Genomic DNA, 19278 nt, shown 5'->3' with positions numbered 1-19278 from the left:
TTGATTAGTCATTTTGAGATATGGAGCAAATGTAGCTAGTCTTTCTCCAAGTTATAGAGTTAACCTAGCAACACCATAGTATTGAGGCACTAACAGTATGATATGGACCCTTATAAAGATGTTAGGAATTTAAGCGAAAAAGATTGTGACACTCCAAAAAATTAAGTTTCATGCTAGGTGAATGGATTGTGAATGTGTAACATAGTTGTCAAGTCTCGGAAATAGGTTAAATATAAGTGACTCTAAAGAGTTTCAATTATAACATTGACTACTCCTTTTTGAGGTGCTATGGCATAAATGTTGTTAAAACTTTCCTAGGTCAAATGGTATCATAGTTAATCCAATAATACCATGTGGCGTTATGACTCTAGGGATGAATTTGAAGCTTGATGAGGATGTCAGAGATTTGAGTGAGGAGATTTTGTGACACTTAGAAAAGTAATGTCCCATGTTGGTGTGTGAATTGTGAATATGTTATATGGATGTTTCGTTCCATATTGGTTCCTTAATAAATGAGATTGAACAATATTAATGACACTAATGAGCTCAAATTGTAATACTGACAAGTCCTTTTGAGGTATAACGCAAATGCAAAAATCCTTTGATGAATATAGATGTTTTATTGACTAAAGATTCCATAGCGAAATTGTATATTGATTTTACAAATGCTTTGTTTAGGAATATCGATTATGATTCTCTATGATGATATGAATATCTATGTGGATATTTTATTGTGTTTTAAAACATTCAAAGGCATGGAAGATTGATTGCAGATCGAAGCACGATTTCGTAGCTTAGAGATGAGTAGGACAATGTGAGATGTCCCAATCGAAGGACAGTGACTGCAAATAAGAACGAAATATTAAATTAATTGCACGACCATTCTCAGAGAAAACAATAAATAAATAAATAAAATTTAAATAAAGCTGATGCAACATGTGTAATGAGTCGCAGAAACCCACCGACAAACAATTTCAGAATTCTTCCTCAAAACATGAATTAAATCAAATAATTGAGGTAAGATTAAGAGAAAACTCAACCTTTTGAGCATTTCATAATTAAATCGGAGAGAAAACAGACATAAATTGCGGCCAAATTCATCGTTATTAGGTTTATATAGAAAGCACAATTGTAACCCTACAACAATACTTAATTAAAATAGACGATGGCAATCTCGGTCGGATGAGTTTCAACCGACCTTCCAAGTGAATGTCTCGAACTTGCTAGCTTTGATTTTCTCACTTGATCTCGGTTTTGGACATATCATTTAGATATTAACCGAACACCACTCCTACCACGACTCTTTCGAGAAGACTCGTTTGGACATCTCAATTTTTTCCAATTCTTCTCATAAAATTAAACATAGCTTTTTTCTCATAAAGAAGAAAACACCTTATTTTCCTAGCCCTTTATATCAGAGAAGAGATGAGTTACATAAACAACCAATTGCTCAAAATGGAACTTATCTTTTATCATTGTTGCTAGCTGTCAAAAACTTATTTTTTCTTTTTGACGACCGAGTGTGAGTTGGCAGATTCTTTTCGACTGTTGATGGATTTGTTTTTTTACAAGGGTCCACCAAGCTTCTGTATGTTCTTGAATCATCCATAGCATTGATTAAATTTGAATATTCTTCTTCATCTAGAGAAGGTGAATAAATAAAGCTTTAGCTGTCATCTAGCAGATGTAGGTGTTCTATGTCATCAGCCAATAACTTAAATTCATATGGTAGGGAAATTAATTGGAACTTAGCAAACATCCTTCTACTATCTGTTATCATTAATTTTTTAAATGGTAAATTTCTAATTTCCTTTGCTTTATCGAAAATAATAACTAGGGTTTGAGCCCAATAATCCATCTCTTCAACATAAGAAGGTTTAGAGTATTTTCCTTAGTTGAACGATTAGCCCAGCCCATGGAACAGCCCACCTTGACTTATCGCTCAAGTCTCTTAACCTATATCATTAACACTCCACAAACCAAACGCTACCGTTTGCGATATTTACTTGTCTCGATTGCTTGCCCACAAAGTTTTTGCAAAATCACTCACACAAGAAGAGGAGAAGAAGAAGAAGAAGATCAGAGCGATAAACAAAATGGAAGCACCGAAGACCATAGCACACGAAATCGGAGGGATCCAGAACGACGCGCTCCGATTTGGACTCCATGGCGTCAAGAGCGATATCGTCGGATCTCATCCTCTCGAATCCGCTTACCAATCTGTATTCATTCACCCTCTCTCCTCCTTGCTCCCTATTTTCTCAGTTCTTCTATTTTTTTTTTCTTTATCTTCTGTTTGGTACCCGCGAAAACTTAGGAGAAAGTGGAAATATTTGCAAGGTCGTTAAACTCAGGTTTTCTTTCTATTTAGGACCTCTGAAGTAAGTAGGGTTACGTTTGTTGCGAGGGAAAATAATTTTCTTCTTTTTGTTGTTGAAAGAGAGGGTTCTATCGTCTGCGTTGCTCGCTTGAATGAAATTTTCGTTTTGTAAGTTTATTTTTGTTTTTGTTGTATTTTTGGTGCATTTGTAGGCAAGCAGGACACAGGAGGAGATGAAGAGGAAGGTCTTGACAAACACGTACGGAAGTGCGTTTCCGCTGAAGAGGGATCTTGAGAAGCAAATTCTTTCTCGGTAAGTGCTTTTTTGCCCTCTGTATCAATGGGTGGTTTCTTGGTTTTCACCGAATTTCAGATAGTGTTAAAGAGCTTGCATATGGTGGTAATGTACTTAGGTGATTGTAATTTCTAAGCTTGTATGAGCCTACTCGGTTTTTAGGTTTGAGTTCAAAACTTGAATCAGCACATTTAAACGCCTTCCTTCATCTTAGCACTGTTAAATGGTGATGATTTCTTGGGCTGGGATCCCTGACTGGAAATTTGCAATCTATAGATTTTTTTTCCTTTTGATAAGTAAAAGAAAATTTGCAATCTACAGAATTAAGCGGTTGTAGACAAAACGAAGTGATACTTTAAGGAAGGCTCTTTGACACATGAAGCCAGACCATATGTGGGAGTATATGGCTATTTAATGGTATTGGTGATGTGGATTAGTGCTATATGTATTGGATGTAAGGTATGGAGACATGTTGAAAATTTAGATTTAGACCCTAAGTTGTGAAACACTCAATATTACCAGTCTAATTATTAATTCAATCAAAATCCAAGAAAGCAATAAAACAATCAACATAAAGATTTTGGTAATGAAGTGGAAACATTTCAAAGGACTCTTCATAAGTAAAACCAAGGCCAGCCAACCCCAAAGACATTCACTAGGAGTGGACAGATTAACTGGTTACCGATTACCGGCTGTGTACCGGTTTCGACCGAACCGATGTTAACCGTAACCGATATATTGATATCCTTATCGGTTAAATTTTTTATACCGGTATGCTTATCCGTCCGGTGTGGTCTGGTTAAAAATTTCATATCGGTTAACCGTTTAACCGATATAAACCGTTAAGTAGGGATGCCAAAACGACGTAGTTTTGGGATTATATATATACCTATGTAACCTTATCTTAATTTGGATTTGGGTAGGTTTGATTTTTTTTTTAGTGATGGCATTGGATGAGATTTCTTTGCCTTTGGTGAAAGCATTTTTCATTAATTAGTTTTGTTAGTCTAATTAGCATTCATTATGTTAATTAGTCCATTTGCTATGGAAAAATGTATTTTATAATATAAAAAAAAGTTGTGGTGGATCAATATAAAAAAACTTCAATTTTTAGCCCAAAAAACAAATATTTGGGTCCCAACAAAAGTATTTTGGCCCAAAAACAACTCATTTTTAATAAGTTATTTTAGCCTAACAAAAAGTATTTGGGCTCTCAAAAGTCAAAAAAACTCATTTTTGGCCCAACAAAATAAATCAATATAAAGCAGTTTAACTGGTTTAACCGAACCGTTTAACCGTGTACCGTTTTGACTGATAATTTCGGTTAAAATTCTTATTGGTCCGGTATCGGTTAATAACCGATAAGAGCTAAAACCGGACCGTTTTGACCGATACCTAGGCCTAACATTCACTATAGAAGACTTATGTTACAAACTATTTTACTTACAAAACCTTTATAACTCTGAAGGCCCAATCTTGTAACCCCGTGTAAAAAACACATTTACCTCCTACCGGCTACCGCAGTGGCTCAAAAACCTGACCTTTTATATGGATCACCTTCTTTTATAACTAGGTCTATGTTGGATTGTATTCACAAACTTGAATTCTTATATCTTCGATAAACTTGTACATTGGCTTAACCCTGGACCTAAAACTTAAATCAAAATATGTTTGACACTAAATTTGTCAGCACTAAAACATGGAAAATTGAGGAATAATAGGTGCGAATCCGGTATATATATATATATATTTTGCTGGTAGGCATTGTGTATTGGTGGAGGGGGTGCTTTTTTGCTTGTATTCTTGGAAGGAGAGATGATGCATATGATATGTATAAAGACTCAAAACAGAGTTTTAATTTCCTTTGATAGTTAGAGCTAGATTGGCTTTTTAAGAAGCAAAAATTTAATAATGAAGGAAGCAACAAAAGGTTTTGCTATAACACAAGATAAAGTTAAGAACTGACCTAGTATTGAAACTTCTTTAAGGTTCCTCTATTTGAAAAGAAATTCAACTAACAGATTGAGTTGGGAAGTTGTATCTAATGTGTATGTAATGTTTGCAGTAGCTCTATTTACTAAAAGTTATTTGGTTAGTGGAATTTGGGTTGTCTGTTATCAGTTTACTGATCCAGTTCTGCTCTGCGCCATTTAGGTAAATAATGTGAAATTTTAATTTGTTATATCTGAAAGGGAAAAATTGGACCATATTTTAGGCGGGTAGCTCAGTAAAGAAGTAACCAGTAGGACTTTGTTTAGAAATCCTTTCTGCTGGTTGTAAAAGAATGGTCTGAATACATGGATTTGCCCAATATTTACACTCTATCATAAATAAGAGGAAGAAAAATAGCATTTTGCATGTAACCTTTTCTATCAGACAGAAAACTTGGAAAAGGCTGTAAAACCACCCGAACCTGGATATCGATTCATATCAAGGTCACATTTCATTTCTCTTTAAAGAGAAAAGAGTTTTCCACGCACAAATGCGAGGTTCCTATCGATGTCTCCATGCAAATGACTCATAGCACGTATTGTGTTGCTTCCTTTATACAATTTTGTGAATTTTTGGATTCTCTGTTGTTTATGTTCAAGAGATGAGGTAATCAAGAATCTCAGCATTAGATTATGTGCACCTGTGTGTCCAGAATTCAATCCTACTTGGTTTCCCTTTTGGGTACTTGTGTACAATCAGGATGTTGCTTTGTAAGTTTACATTCTTGTATTTTATTAAAATCATACTACAGGATAGCCAAAAGAAAAACAAATAAATAAGTGATTGAATGTTGCAATGAATTTACATCATGTAGCCATATAATTGTTATGTTAGTTCATGACCAGATATTTAATGCATGCTGCTGATTATATCACTGTGACAACAGAGTCGTATAAGCATTGTCATGCAGATATAGTGAACCTAAGACGTACTGAACCTTTACCACCAGACTGAAGGCCTAAAGGCATAGTGAATGCTTGTCATTATTTATCTTTGTATGTGCTGCGAGTTTTGTTTCAGACTCAACATATTTCTGCCTTTTTTTCTCTTTGGTTGTGTTACTGCATGTCAATTTGTGTGCCCTTTAAAATGTAGACATTTATAATATGGATGACTATACATTTTTTCTTGGATTTTCATATGTTGAAGGTGTATACTTTGTTCCTTTTGTGATTTTTTTATTTTTAATAATTGCAGATTTCAGAGGCCTCCAGGGGCAATTCAATCTTCAATGCTGGGTTTGGAGGCTCTTACAGGAACCTTGGACGACTTTGGTTTTGAGGATTATCTGAATGGTAAGTGATTACTGTTCATAAACCAAGTAGGTGAATATTGTGAATTCTAACAGTTTCTATTCTATTGCAAACCAAAATAGCTGATCAAAATCCTCTATGATTCTCATATTTTGATTTAATTAAGTTTTTATATTTATCTGTACCCTCTCAGTACTTGAAGTTTGCTAAAACGTCTAACACCCCTCTTAAGGTTTAAGAGATTTCTATACGCATTTTCCCCACATTTGATTTTTAATCACATCATGTTTAGTAATGTTTCTGCGATTCAGTATTTTTCTTGCAATTTTACTTCTAACTTCTTGGCTAAATAGGAATATGAGGGAGTGAGATTGGTTCTTTTGACTTTTGCTTAATGGTTCTATGATAACCTAAGAAATCGAGGAGACTTTTCTGCTTTGATTCACAACTTATGGTATTTCCTGGCAAAGCTAAATTCAAGTGTGTGCTGAGCCAAATTCAAGTTTCCAAATTTTTGCATTTTGAGGAGCAGTATATTTTTTATTTATGGTTTATGTTATTTGACTTTGAGGAGTATTTGTGTGCTTACATGCTTCTGTGGAACTTGGAACTGTTTGTTTTAGGGAGTGAAATCACCTAGTGTCTTAATGGATTTACCCAATTCTGCACGAGTATGAAAATGTTACATATTTTATTCTCCATTAGGGCATGTTTCCCATCTCAGATATTTATGAGGTTTTTGTTGTTCAAGAAGATGGAGAAGAACCTCCTCTTTTGCTGTGAATAAAAGTTGATTTGCTTAACAAAAAATAAAAAGTACTTTTTTCTCATTTCACTCGAGTCTTGGCAATTAGTAATAGATGAATTTTGGAGCCATGTTGGCAAATGAACAAATATGATAGTGTCTGGCATGCTCTGGTTTTTGAAAATTTGTTTTTGGCACTGCCTGCAGACCCTCGTGACTCAGAGACATTCCGACCTCTGGATATGCATCATGGGATGGAAGTTCGTCTTGGTGTTTCCAAGGGACCAATCTGCCCAAGTTTCATATGAAAGAAGCATTTAACTTTTGGGACAAAAGGAATCAATCAATCAGCACTTGCTGTGGTGGTTATTCATGGACTTTTCTCGTGCATTACGGATATCATATGTTTCTTATAAGAATCCGAACATATCCTACCATTTAAGATTATGTGATCTTTTGCCAGTTGCTTTAATCAAATTGACATTATGAGTGCCTTTTTAGACTTTGGCGCTGTTCTTTTTCTTTAATGGACGTGTTAGATGGATCCTAGCCTACATATCTTTCTCTCCTAATCAGAAGAGAGGGCTTAGCCGGGGGGGAAAAGGAAAGGAATGAAAATGATGGGTGCCTTGTTCCTTGATTTGGATGGCCATTTAAGAGGGAATGGAACTCCCATCCTGTTCTTTTCAGTTCCACCCAAACGGGGGACATTCTCCATTTAAAATTTGGTTGGGACCATGTGAAATAATTATGATATATTGATGGTTTTATGATCCAGTCAAAGAACGATAGTTTCCTTTGTAACATTTTCTCTATTTGAATAAAAAAAAAAAAAAAAAAAAAAAAAAAAAAAAAAAAAAAAAAGTCTATATTCACCTTCTCCCGACGAATAGTAATGTTATATATTACACTCTTATCTTACTGGACTGATATGACAAGATTTATTAACTCTTGAATAAGATATTATTAAACACTTTCACATATGAGTGTAATATTTAGTATTATTTTTTTTATTAAAGAATAATGACAGTCCATCATCTATCGCATTCATTTTAAACTTATTATGTAGGGTGTTTTAACTTTTTAAATATTGGTGCAACTTGAACATGAGTTTACTATTATGTAGTTTCATAATAGTAATACTGACTTTTGCTCTAATTAGCAGCATTGCAATTTTCTGTTGTGTAATTAAAATATTTGAAAAAATGCTTTGAAATGTCTATTTCTTCCACAAAGTTGAAATACTTGAATGTACAAATTTATCATTTTAATAATTCAACAAACAGCATTACATTGTATATCATAAGGGTATTATTAGAGTGTTAAACTTCACCAAGTGCAACTGTTTTCTTGTTAGATAGATTAAACTATATATATTATACTTCTCAATTGATACTTTAACACACCAAAGATGTTCAAAATCCATCCACAAGTGGAAAAATACATATTATTCTGGAAACATTTTGGGAAAATTGAAATATTGCTTAATAAATTTATATATTTCCTTAACCCAAATATAAAAATGGATATATGGACCGAGTGAAAAATCAAAAATCAAGAATATTTACCACATGATGAACTAACTAACGATAGGTGCGGAGAAAAAGAGGTTGAAAAAGAACAAGAAGGAACAAATAAAATAGGGATAAAATATTTCTCCTCTTTTTTTAATGTAATTTTAATTATTTTGGCTGTTCAGCTCTGTTCTCTCTCTCTCTCTCTCTCTCACTCACTCTACTCTCCACTTCCATAAAACGATCTCCCATCAATCCAAAACCCCTACTTTTCCGATAAACCCCCCAAAACGTTTCCATTTCCGAGAAAATCTTCCTCAACATTTTCCTGCCAGCCAAACGCCCAACCTTTCCATGCTCCAATGGACACCCGCCGAGCCGCGCGCACAGTAATCGACCCCAAGGTCCGCAAGGTCGGGTTTTTCACCCCCGGGGCCCCACCGGACCGGTCACTCTCTGGCCCGCCCGACCCGATCACCTCCTCCTCCGCGTCCTCCCCGCCGATCTCTGACCTCCCCCCCTCCGGCAACTCCCTCTCTCCGGTCATGATCCCTCCGCCACGTCACTCCTCCGCCGACACCGTCCTCCTCTCCTCTTCCCGTCCGGTTCCGCCCTCCCCTCTCCGCCGGGATTCCCTCACCTCCGCCGGTTGCATCCACAACCCCTCTGAGTTCTTCCCCTCCTCATCCCCGACGGCACCGTCCTCCTACGCTGGCAGGGTGGTCGAGTTCCCCGACGACCCCAGGGGAAATTCGGTAAAAGTGGCCACAGGTGCGTCGTCGTTTCCCGGAGGAGGGTTTGATCTGACGGCCGTGAAGACGAGTAGCGTGCCCGCCAGCCGGTTTACGACGGTTTCGGTGATGAAGACGATGCCTCCTGGTCTTTCTGGTAATTGCATTGAGATCGAACATTGTTTATAAAAAAGATAAATTTTTCTTTTTTCTTTTTCTTTTTTTGTTAAAAATGGAACTTTCTGGCATTTTTCTTATTTTTTTTCGAATACATTTGGTTCACCCACCTTGTCCAATTGCTGAAGTTTATGATGGCTTATAGTGTTAATATACATACATATATATATGGACATACACCCATATTAGTTGACGAATGTTGAGCTGCGATGCGTTAGTGGAAGCTTTTTCTTTGATGTGGTTTCTCTAATATTACACATTTTATTATTCTTTGTTGAAAAGGAAATGCTCAGGAAGTTTCATTTGGATATTGGATAGTGGCAATGATGCCAGTTTCTATGGACTTTTCTGGAACTGAAAGCGAGAGCGGCAAGGATTAGTCCCTTACAAAACTTACTTTTAGGGTGAAACTTCCGACAGGCATAACATTTGATCTGGGAGGACTTAACAGGACCCACAGCCTATTAAGATGAGCGTCTCGACAACTACTACAACTTCTGAATTGAGAACTCGTCTGCCCCGTTTTCAGCCTAAAATCCCTTTGTTTTTGCACAAATCGTACTCTAGTCAGATATCGTGTCTTCTATTTTCAGTTCAGTCCTTTTTGGTTGTCCTCACTAGAATATCTTTGTTAGTTGGAGGAGACCTATTTAATTTGCTTTTCAAGTCTTTAGAAGGATTAGAGTGTTACAATCCTAGGGGTTAAGGGCTTAACCAAATCAGTATCCAACAGTCCTAGAGCTTTTGGATCAATGGTTAGTCCCTTAATAATTAGTATCGAGGGAGACACCGTTTTCAAACAAGAAAGTGCTAACATCGGGTCACTGGCAATAGACTTGGCTGCCGTGAATATTGGATTTGGAAGCGTGGTGGAATGTTACGAGGTAAGGGTTTAACCAAATGTATCCAACAGTTCTAGAACTTTTGGATCAATGATTAGGCTCTTACCATAGAGTTTCTAAACCGTATAAATATGTGATGTTTCAAACTTGTTCAGCTGTCAGTTATGAATAAGCATTCAGTATTATTCAAGTTCTCTCTCATTTTGTGATCTAGATCCCAAACCTTGTGGGTTCAAGGTGTAGTTAGAATTAGTCGTGTACTTTTCCTGCCTCCACTATCACGCTGCATGTATGCCTACCGGGGAGGTATTCAATTGTTATATGTATGTTTCCTATGTGCCCAGTTTAGAAGCTAGGAGCATACAGTAACTTTGTTCTAGCAACTTATGAGATGGGGGGGAAGAGATGTTCGATAATTAGGAGGGACACCTTGTGTAATTATATTTTGGCCTCCCTAGGCATGACCTAGGCAACATGTAAATAGTGAGTGCCATGGCGATGAATTTTTAACGTACTATTTGTTTACCTTATAATTTCACAAGTTGTTGGTATGTGAAATTGCAAATGAAAGCAATGGAAAATGAAAATCTGTGATATAACTCTATTCCTTTTCTGAAAACCTAACAGAAACTTCTAATAATGAAGACTTCATCTCATACAGTAGAAATTGGTAGTGTATGCTTTATGGGGTTACTTGCATTATTTGTTCAACTCTCCCTTTTCAAAGTGTCAAATTTACTAGAGTGAGAAGTGGGTGGACTTTTTGCAAGTTAGAACCTGGGATAACGATTTTTTGAGTTGAGCTGAAAGCAGTTATAATTGAATTCTAGTAAGACTTTGATATCAATGGCCAGAGATGGTTCCTCTATCATATGAAAGAAAAGTAACTGTCTATAATTTATGATTCTTGCTCTTGAAGGTCATATGGCTGTATATAAGAGTGTGTTTGTGTGTGGAGAGAGAGAAAGAGAGAGTCTGAGTTACATTGCTATGTTATTGACTATTGATGCATTTTATAACCCAGAAACAATTGTAGAAAAGGTAGGAGGATCATTTGAAGTGGAAAATGATCGACCTGCAAGTTCAAAGTCACTGAAGGAGAAAACTTCAAAAGCTGAAAGGCGTGCCCTGCAAGAGGCTCAACGAGCTGCAAAAGCTGCTGCAAAAGGTGCATATGTATCTTTTGTTCTTTTGTTAATTGTAAGTTGATTGTCATGCTAGAAACTATTTGAGCGAATGTGCATTTAATTTCATCCTCTTGTTTGTTCTAGAAGTTTCCCACACCTGCCTTTCTTTGTCCTGTTCTTTTATTTTGTCAATTAGCATGCCTAAAAGAAGAATTTGTGATTGTTTTAGTTCTGGTTATTGGTATTGTCTTCTGGAAGATAGTTTTCTATATTCTTAAGTGCTGCACTGTACTGATTCTATTCTTATGCATGCTTCTCAATTACAATGTTTCAGCTGAAGGAAGTAAACTACCTTCTACTTCTGAGGCAGCGATGTCTGCAAATGTAAAACCAGCTAAAGCCACAAAGGCTCCTTCACAAAAGAATGACAGTGCTACAGTTTCAGCTTCTGAGAAGAAGGGAGGTGACCGCCCACCAGAAAAAGATAGGAAGAAAGATGTTCCTCATCCACGCATGCAATATGATGATAAGAGCCGAGTGGAAAAGGCAAAAAGGCGTGCAGTGGTAAAACAAACTGAAGCTAGGAACCGAGTTGAATTGTTTAGGCATTTGCCTCAATATGAACATGGAACTCAGCTTCCTGATCTCGAGACAAAGTTTTTCCAACTTGATCCCGTACATCCTGCTATATACAAGGTATCATATGTGCATCTTTGATTGAGTTGTATTCTTAGAAGTCAAACGTAAATACACATAGATGATTTATTTATCTATTTATTTTGCAAATCCATGTCAACTCAACTAAATAGTTGATACTGGCTACTGTATCTCTTCCGCCATGCCATTCAACAATGATATTTTCTGTAGAAGAGATTACTGTGCTTCTGTTTAATTTTTAGTTTTTTTTTAATGGTCATTGCCAGGTTGGATTACAGTATTTATCAGGAGATATATCTGGTGGCAATGCTCGTTGTATTGCAATGCTTGAGGCATTTCAAGAAGCTATCAAAGACCACTCAACACCACCTGAAAAAACTCTTAGTAGAGACTTGACTGCAAAATTAAGTAGTTATGTTTCATTTCTTATTGAGTGCAGGCCTCTTTCAATCAGCATGGGTAATGCAATTAGGTTTCTAAAGAGTCATATTGCTAAGTTACCTTTGACTCTGTCTGAATCAGAAGCAAAAGCATCTCTTCAGTCGGACATTTATAATTTCATAAATGAGAAAATCGTACTTGCTGACAAAGTGATAGTCGACCATGCTGTTACAAAAATTAGGGATGGTGATGTTCTTCTTACATATGGGGCATCTACTGCAGTTGAAATGATTCTATTACATGCCCATGAGCTTGGCAAACAGTTCCGAGTTGTGGTAGTGGACTCTCGCCCAAAGCTTGAGGGGCAACTTTTACTTCGTAGGTTGGTGGGAAAGGGCCTTAGCTGTACGTACATTCATATAACTGCCATTTCTTACATCATGCATGAAGTTAGTAGAATATTTCTGGGTGCTTCGTCAGTATTGTCTAATGGAACGGTTTACTCAAGAGTTGGGACAGCATGTGTTGCAATGGTTGCTCACGAATTTCGTGTACCTGTCCTAGTGTGCTGCGAGGCATATAAGTTTCATGAAAGGGTACAGCTTGATTCAATATGCTCGAATGAACTTGGTATGTGTGTCTAAAGTATAGATATTGAAATTGCCTCCTATAATTTATAGTTTTTATGGATCAATTATCTGTTTCATCTCTTGCAGGCAATCCAGATGCCATTTCAAAAGTTCCTGGTAGAGGGGACATTAACTATTTGGATGGTTGCACTAATAGTGAGAATCTGCAACTTCTGAATCTGATGTAAGTATTGATGATTTAGGTGATAGACACTGCAAATGTCGCATCTCCCGAACTGACGAAGTTCCTATTCTGGATTGTTATTGGCAGTTATGATGCAACGCCTTCAGATTATGTTTCACTGATTATCACAGATTATGGCATGGTAAGTCATTTTATTATCTCAAAGCTAACTTGCTGAATTGTTGAGGAAGAAAATGGAGAATTATTTCACATTCTTTATGGTCTTAGGTTTATACATTTCAATTAAATTTCAACTTTTGAAATACTTGGCTAGGCCTGTAACCTTACAGCTGGATCGTGTGGGATAGAGGGTGCTGCATGTTCAAAAGACATGCCCTTTGTTTATTAACCTCACTAGTTGTGTCTTATATGTTTGTTTTTTAATATGTATATATATATATATCTAATGATTGTGCCTCTGTCAGGTCCCGCCGACCAGTGTGCCGGTCATTGTGCGAGAATATCGGAGAGAACACATATGGATATAGGTGGCTTGGATAGCTTCTCCAAAATTTTGTTTGCTGAGTGGCCAATAAGTTGGTTTCTTCTCTCTTTTTTCTTCTTTTGGGAACAATGTTGTACGCCCCATCAAATTTGGGCTCTTATCTTTTTGACCGGATTTCACCCGACTCAGTGAAGAGTGCGTTTCCTATGCCTCTCCGAGCAGATTTGGTGTTGTGCTCTCTGCTTGTTGTAACAATTATTATTTTCCTGCTGTGGAATGCAGAATGCAGACAACAATTTTGTTGCTAGATGTTCTCACGTGCTTTAAATTGAATTGCTTTTATTGGATATCTATCGTAAGTTTTTTCTTTTATTCAAATTCAGGGAGGGGGAAAAGGGGGATTTCAACATAAGAAATAAAAATAAAGGGTGGGCAACTCAAACCAGAGTCTCAAAACAATCAAAAATCAATGCAATAAAATCTAAAACTATTGAGAACAGGTTAAATAAATAAACCTGCCCATAAGAACTGGGCTGCCAAGAGTGGTGGTTGTAGAGGCAATGTTTTATAAACGGAACTACCTACATAACAACTGCGGCAAGCGATTTTTTTTTTTTCTCTAAATAAAAAAGGTTGGAGGGAGAGGCTAATTATACCTATTCTACTTAAGCGTGACCATAGTAACACCAACTCGCGGGACGCCTCTCAGGAGGGGCCTAGATGGCAGGAATTGCAGGCTCTCCCTCAAGATTGACCGAGCTATAGCTTAACACCCGCCCCACCAGGGCATCAATAGGACTCAAGGTGGTTAACGCTAATAGGCTAAGAGATTCCTATTACAAGAGTCGAACTCAGGCCCTATTGCATGCCCAACCTCATTAAAATTTTCTTGAGGCCATTAAACTACCACCCTTGTAGTAGCGAAAAAAACACTTTACAGCGAGAGAACAAGCACCTAAGAATGTTGGGTCAAAGCTATACCACGGTGTCTAGTAAGAGCAGCACTTGATACAGAGAGCTTGATGGACATCAAAACAAGAATTACAACTAGACATAGGGTTCTCCAAAGACAAAATAAGGGCATTGTTTAGTAAACACTTCCAAAGCCGAACACCATTCATTTTTTGGTGAAAAAAGAATGAGAGTAATGATTGGTATAGAAAAGTGAAAATATTTTGTTTTGTAATGATTTTTTTATTTGAATAATAGTACAAAGTGAATTATGTGAAATAAAAAGTGAGAATGTTTTGATGTTCATTTTTTTTTAAAAAAAATGTGAATAGTATTTGAGGAGGGAGGGTGTTTCACGCTGGAGGAGCAGGGCGTGGTAGATCTAACATCCAAGTTTCAGATAAAAAAAGGAGAAAAAAGAAATGAAGGAAAGGGGAGGAGGTGGGGAGGACCTCCCCGATCGGTGGTGAGCTTGGGAAGACAAGGAAAAAGGAAAGACACTCACAAGGAGGGAGAGAGCCATAGAGGGAGAGCCGAGGCTCTTTAGGAACAGCTGTTCTCGGATATCTATCATTAGGTTAGCATCAAACCCAATCAACTGTGGCTTGAAGATTATTATGTAAGAAGAGTTTTTCTTAACTTGAAGGTCCAGGCCCTTGTGAAGAAACTTTTGAACCCTAGACATGCCATAGTTTGGATTCATAATTATTTAATAGGTTTGGATTCATAATTATTTTATAGGGTAAAGTCTACTTAAACCCCTCAAACTACCACTACAATGACAATCTACCCTCCAAACTATCAATTACGACAATTTACCCCCCAAACTACTAAAACAATGATAATGTACCCCTATTGCTAGCAAAATGACGAAATTATCCCTATAAAATTTTCAATAAGACAAAAATACCCTTAAAATTTGAAAAAAAAAATTAAATTTTCGTATTTTTATTTTTATTTTAATAAGGGTAATTTCGTCATTTTTTAACAATTGAGGATACATTGTCATTATTTTGATAATTTGGGAGGTGAGTTATCGCAATTGATAGTTTGGAGATAAATTATCATTGGGGTGATAGTTTGAGGGAATTAAGTGAACTTTACCCTATTTTATATTTTGATTTTCTTCCGAAAGAAAAATGAATTTGCAAAACACCAACGAGACAAGAGAGGGGGTTGCTTCAAGACTGCTCCTGTGATTTAAAGGTATACCAAAAGCCAATTTGGCAGCCCGTTGAGCTGTTGCTTCGACGTCAACAACCATTTTGTTTTATGCAAAAATGCTCGAAGTTTATAACCGTATTCCAAGTTTCCTCTCCCCAGAACCTCTTTTGACGAGACCAACACTAAAGTAATTGCCTTTTGTAAAAACTTGGGTGGAACAAATAGAACATAAATGATATTTTGTTAAAATCTTGATCAAAACATCCATTTGGTGACAAGAACTTACCCTGTAATTAAATATGGAATAAAAGTACAACTCTCGGTCACCTGTGAATCATAACAATATACAAATCGTGCCTATTCTGTTGGTCCTTTGTGGGCATCAACTATGCCATTGGCAGGAGTAACAGTTGCAAGAGTAACGAAGCCACCCAGGACAACGATCAAAATACCCAAAGAGTTGACCAGCAAAGCCTCCGTGGAATAGCGTGATATTACATTGTTGGTTTGAAGAAATGTGGCCTTTTCTAAAATACCAGTAGTAGCTGTAGCAATGGCAAGAGCATATATATAAACCCCAAAGAACACATGCCACGGTAGCAGGGTTGCTCTGCTATTTCTTGAGCCACCTGGATACCAATAGGTTGCAAATCCAGCAGCCCACTAACCAAAACAAATGTTTGAAAGAAATTAGAGTATTGTGATTGCAGGAACCAAGTTCACAAGAAAAATAATATACTAGTAATGAAAAAGAGGTCAGAATCATGAAAAAAATACCTGAATGCAAAAGAGGAGAAGGCAGGCTAGACCCAACCATGAATGCAGGCTGTAAAAATTGTCAATCCCCTTATCGTTGTGAAACTTTATAGCAGCCCACACACCAATAACGCTTAAACAGAAAGCAAGGAATTGTAATGTGAGATGAACTAATTTTCTGGAGTTTTTCGTTCCTGAAATTGTCTTGTATGCAAGCATGGCTGCACAAACCCATACCAAAATAAAAAAACAAACGAACTCTTAAAAAACCAGCATTACAGAAAAAGGTCTACATTAGATAATGTATATTGTTCATGATTTCTCAGATCTGATGATGTCTACATTTGAGCAATAACAAATTCTAGTTAATTACCACTTCAACACTTCTCTAGGGTCTGCTAGCAAGATGTGACTAAAGCCGTGTTTGGGATTGCGTTTGAGCGGCCTAAAAATGCTTTTAATACTCAAAAAATCTGTTTGAAGAAAAAGTACTCGTTTGGTAAAAAAATTAAAGCGCTTTTAAGTCCAAACAGCCTAAAAATAGCCAAAACGTGCTTTCAGCAAAAGTTTAAAAACGAAGCTTTTGCCCAAAAGCTCTTTTTGACTTAAAAGTTCTTTTCTCAAACGCAATTTCAAACAGGCTCTAAATAAAACATATCTAGCGGTTTAACAGAAAAATATAAAATATGAGGAAATTCTAACCAAAGCACAAGATGGAGGAAGAATTACAAGCTGCCCTCTAAGCTTTCGGAAAAAATGAGATAAATCTAGACATTCAAACACAAACAATCATTTAATATAACAAATTCTTATCAGCTCAAAAATCATCATGTGGGAAAGCATGTGAATCATAATTTGGAACCTAATGCTTTAAATTGTAGCAAGCAGCCTCCCTTTGTCATTTCCAGTGGCCACATCAAAAGAAACAGGCTTGCTTACCACAACTCTACCATCTCATCAGATTACACGCACACATCAACAACATCAAGCAAATTGGCACCAAAATCATAATGACCATAATACAGCATCCAACAATACCCTCCTGTTCAAGAAACATTTTCAGATATCGCATGCCTACAACTAGATAAAGTTTTACCCACAAAGATAGTTATGTGTTATGAACTTATGAGATATATAAGGTCATGAATTTCAGTTTTATGTCATGCCTTTCAGAATAGGAGAAGAATGAAATTCTCTAAATCCATGTCTTGCATAAAAGAATTACATTTCAATTTCAGTCTCTCTATAGAGAGAGATGAAGCAAACTCATACATTTTTACTGCAATATGATGAATTGCTATTATGTAATTGGCACTACAAGACAGAGTACTCTTTCAGGGCAAGACTTGAGCTTACGCTTAACGGGTTTCATCCATTATTACTCTTCTTCTACTCAATTACTTAGCAAAAAGAACTAAAGGAGACCAAAAATTAACCACAGGTCTCTACCCATCTCTCAAAAGTTCAGTAAAAACTTAATTCATCAAAAATAAAATTAATATTTACCTTCTCCATTTAATAGAAGTAGCCCGATCACCATCAGAACAGGATGGACCTACAAAGTCACATCCCAACAATAGATTCACCAATCTAATCTTCTTAACCACAAAAAGCTATCAACTAAGAGAAATCTGAAAATGAGCGAGAGAGTACGTTGAAGATGAGATCTTTGTTGTCGGAGACAAGAGCCAAGCCTCCTCTGTAATGGAGGTTCCAGGTCAGCACCAGAGCGGCGACCATCACGCCCAACACTCTTATTATGAGGATGATCGGGAACCGCACCACAGGAACCGCCATTTCTCTAACCTTGTAGATCAAACGAGCGTGAGATCGCGATGATTGGATTCCAAGCTATTAGAAAGGCAATTAACGTGTGTATTAGGGTTTTTGTGTACTTTTCTTCAGATCGGAGGAGAAGAAACTTTGGAGTGAGGGAGAATCAGAAGTTTCAAGCTTCAAGACTAACATGTCAGCACGCTATACGGGTCAGACCCATTTGGAAGGGATGTCTCGGACTTTCTATTGGTTGCCCAATTATCAACAAATTAAACACTAATAATCAATCAAGGACTAATTTAAATCTTAATATTGGACACAAATTTCTAATAAACCGGTTTTGAAGAAATATCTTCCAACCCATTAAAAATAGGATAAACCTCCTATGCGGTCGGGCTGCAAAACTGATGTTTTGCAGCATCCAATAGCATGTGTACACGTCAGCTAGGAACACAGAATCAAATAGGAACAAAAGCACTGGATTTTAAATCCAAAGGCCAAAAAAAAACCCATTTTTTTATCACATGCCCTCTCCTTCTTTCTTTCTTTCTCTGGTTCATCTTCACCTATGGTTCATCCTCAGCACCCAATTGGTTCATCTTTCTTTCTCTCTCTCCATTTCACCTTCTGGAAAACCAGAAAGAAATCAAACTTCCTTTGATTTCTTTTGTCATAACCAAAAACACAAGCATTGAAGAAAGCACAGGATTTTTCGCAAACCATCGCTGGCCAACCGTTTTTGAAAATTTTGGTTTTTTCGTGGAAACGACAGTGACCCTTCTGAGAAAAAACAAGGTTTCGTGACTCATTTTTTGAGAAAAAAAAAAAATCAAGAAGCTTTCCATCTTCTAAATCTCCCTGTGTTGGCTTATAGAGAAAAATGGGTTCTTCATCGTCTACGGTTGATATTGCTGTAGATAGGATCAACGCCTATGGAGCGCCCTCAAGTTGCTTTGATTTTCTCTAGTTGTATTTGATTTTGGAGTTTGGCTATGCATGCTAGAAATAGATAGAAACAGATTGGCTTGATATGGTGAGTCTGGAGTGATATTGTGAGTTTGGAGTATAATTTGGCTTGAATATGGTGAGTCTGGAGTGATATTTTGAGTTTGGAGTGATATTGTGAGTTTGACTTGAATTCCATCAAATGTGCACCATTTTAATCTGTTTGGCTTAGTTAAATTATAAGGCTTTGCTGTTTTCTATTGTTTCTGTACTGCTTGGATTGGCCATTAGCATTGGCCATTGTCTTTGGTATGGCCTCCCACTCCATTAGCATAGGCCATTGTCTTTGGTGATCGAATCAATACTCAACCGAATCAATACTCAGTCATTCCTT

At 36.8% G+C, this 19278-nt stretch overlaps 3 protein-coding genes across 3 annotated transcripts; 2 read left to right on the top strand and 1 right to left on the bottom strand.

The window, feature by feature from the left end:
* The first annotated feature begins 1982 nt into the window (after positions 1 to 1982).
* LOC132180449 (cyclin-B1-2) lies at positions 1983 to 7107 on the top strand. Its single transcript, XM_059593275.2, has 4 exons — positions 1983 to 2222; positions 2533 to 2633; positions 5805 to 5902; positions 6813 to 7107. Exons 1-4 carry the CDS (start codon positions 2097 to 2099, stop codon positions 6911 to 6913), a joined length of 426 nt encoding a protein of 141 aa, XP_059449258.1. The 5' UTR covers positions 1983 to 2096; the 3' UTR covers positions 6914 to 7107.
* Positions 7108 to 8304: 1197 nt separating this feature from the next.
* On the top strand, positions 8305 to 13643 carry LOC132180447 (NagB/RpiA/CoA transferase-like superfamily protein). The gene is made up of 7 exons (XM_059593274.2): positions 8305 to 9007; positions 10894 to 11037; positions 11331 to 11692; positions 11920 to 12664; positions 12751 to 12847; positions 12935 to 12989; positions 13273 to 13643. The coding sequence occupies exons 1-7, from the start codon at positions 8482 to 8484 to the stop codon at positions 13333 to 13335; spliced, it is 1992 nt and encodes a 663-aa protein (XP_059449257.2). The 5' UTR covers positions 8305 to 8481; the 3' UTR covers positions 13336 to 13643.
* Positions 13644 to 15622: 1979 nt separating this feature from the next.
* On the bottom strand, positions 15623 to 18151 carry CYB-1 (cytochrome B561-1). Its single transcript, XM_059594474.2, has 4 exons — positions 17817 to 18151; positions 17670 to 17718; positions 16185 to 16384; positions 15623 to 16070 (listed from the first exon to the last, which is right to left on the bottom strand). Exons 1-4 carry the CDS (start codon positions 17958 to 17960, stop codon positions 15765 to 15767), a joined length of 699 nt encoding a protein of 232 aa, XP_059450457.1. The 5' UTR covers positions 17961 to 18151; the 3' UTR covers positions 15623 to 15764.
* Positions 18152 to 19278: the final 1127 nt, after the last annotated feature.

This window comes from Corylus avellana, chromosome 5 (assembly GCF_965113065.1).
Source record: "Corylus avellana chromosome 5, dhCorAvel1.hap1.2, whole genome shotgun sequence".
Classification (NCBI taxonomy): Eukaryota; Viridiplantae; Streptophyta; class Magnoliopsida; order Fagales; family Betulaceae; genus Corylus; species Corylus avellana.
This window is presented reverse-complemented; position numbering and strand designations above follow the sequence as displayed.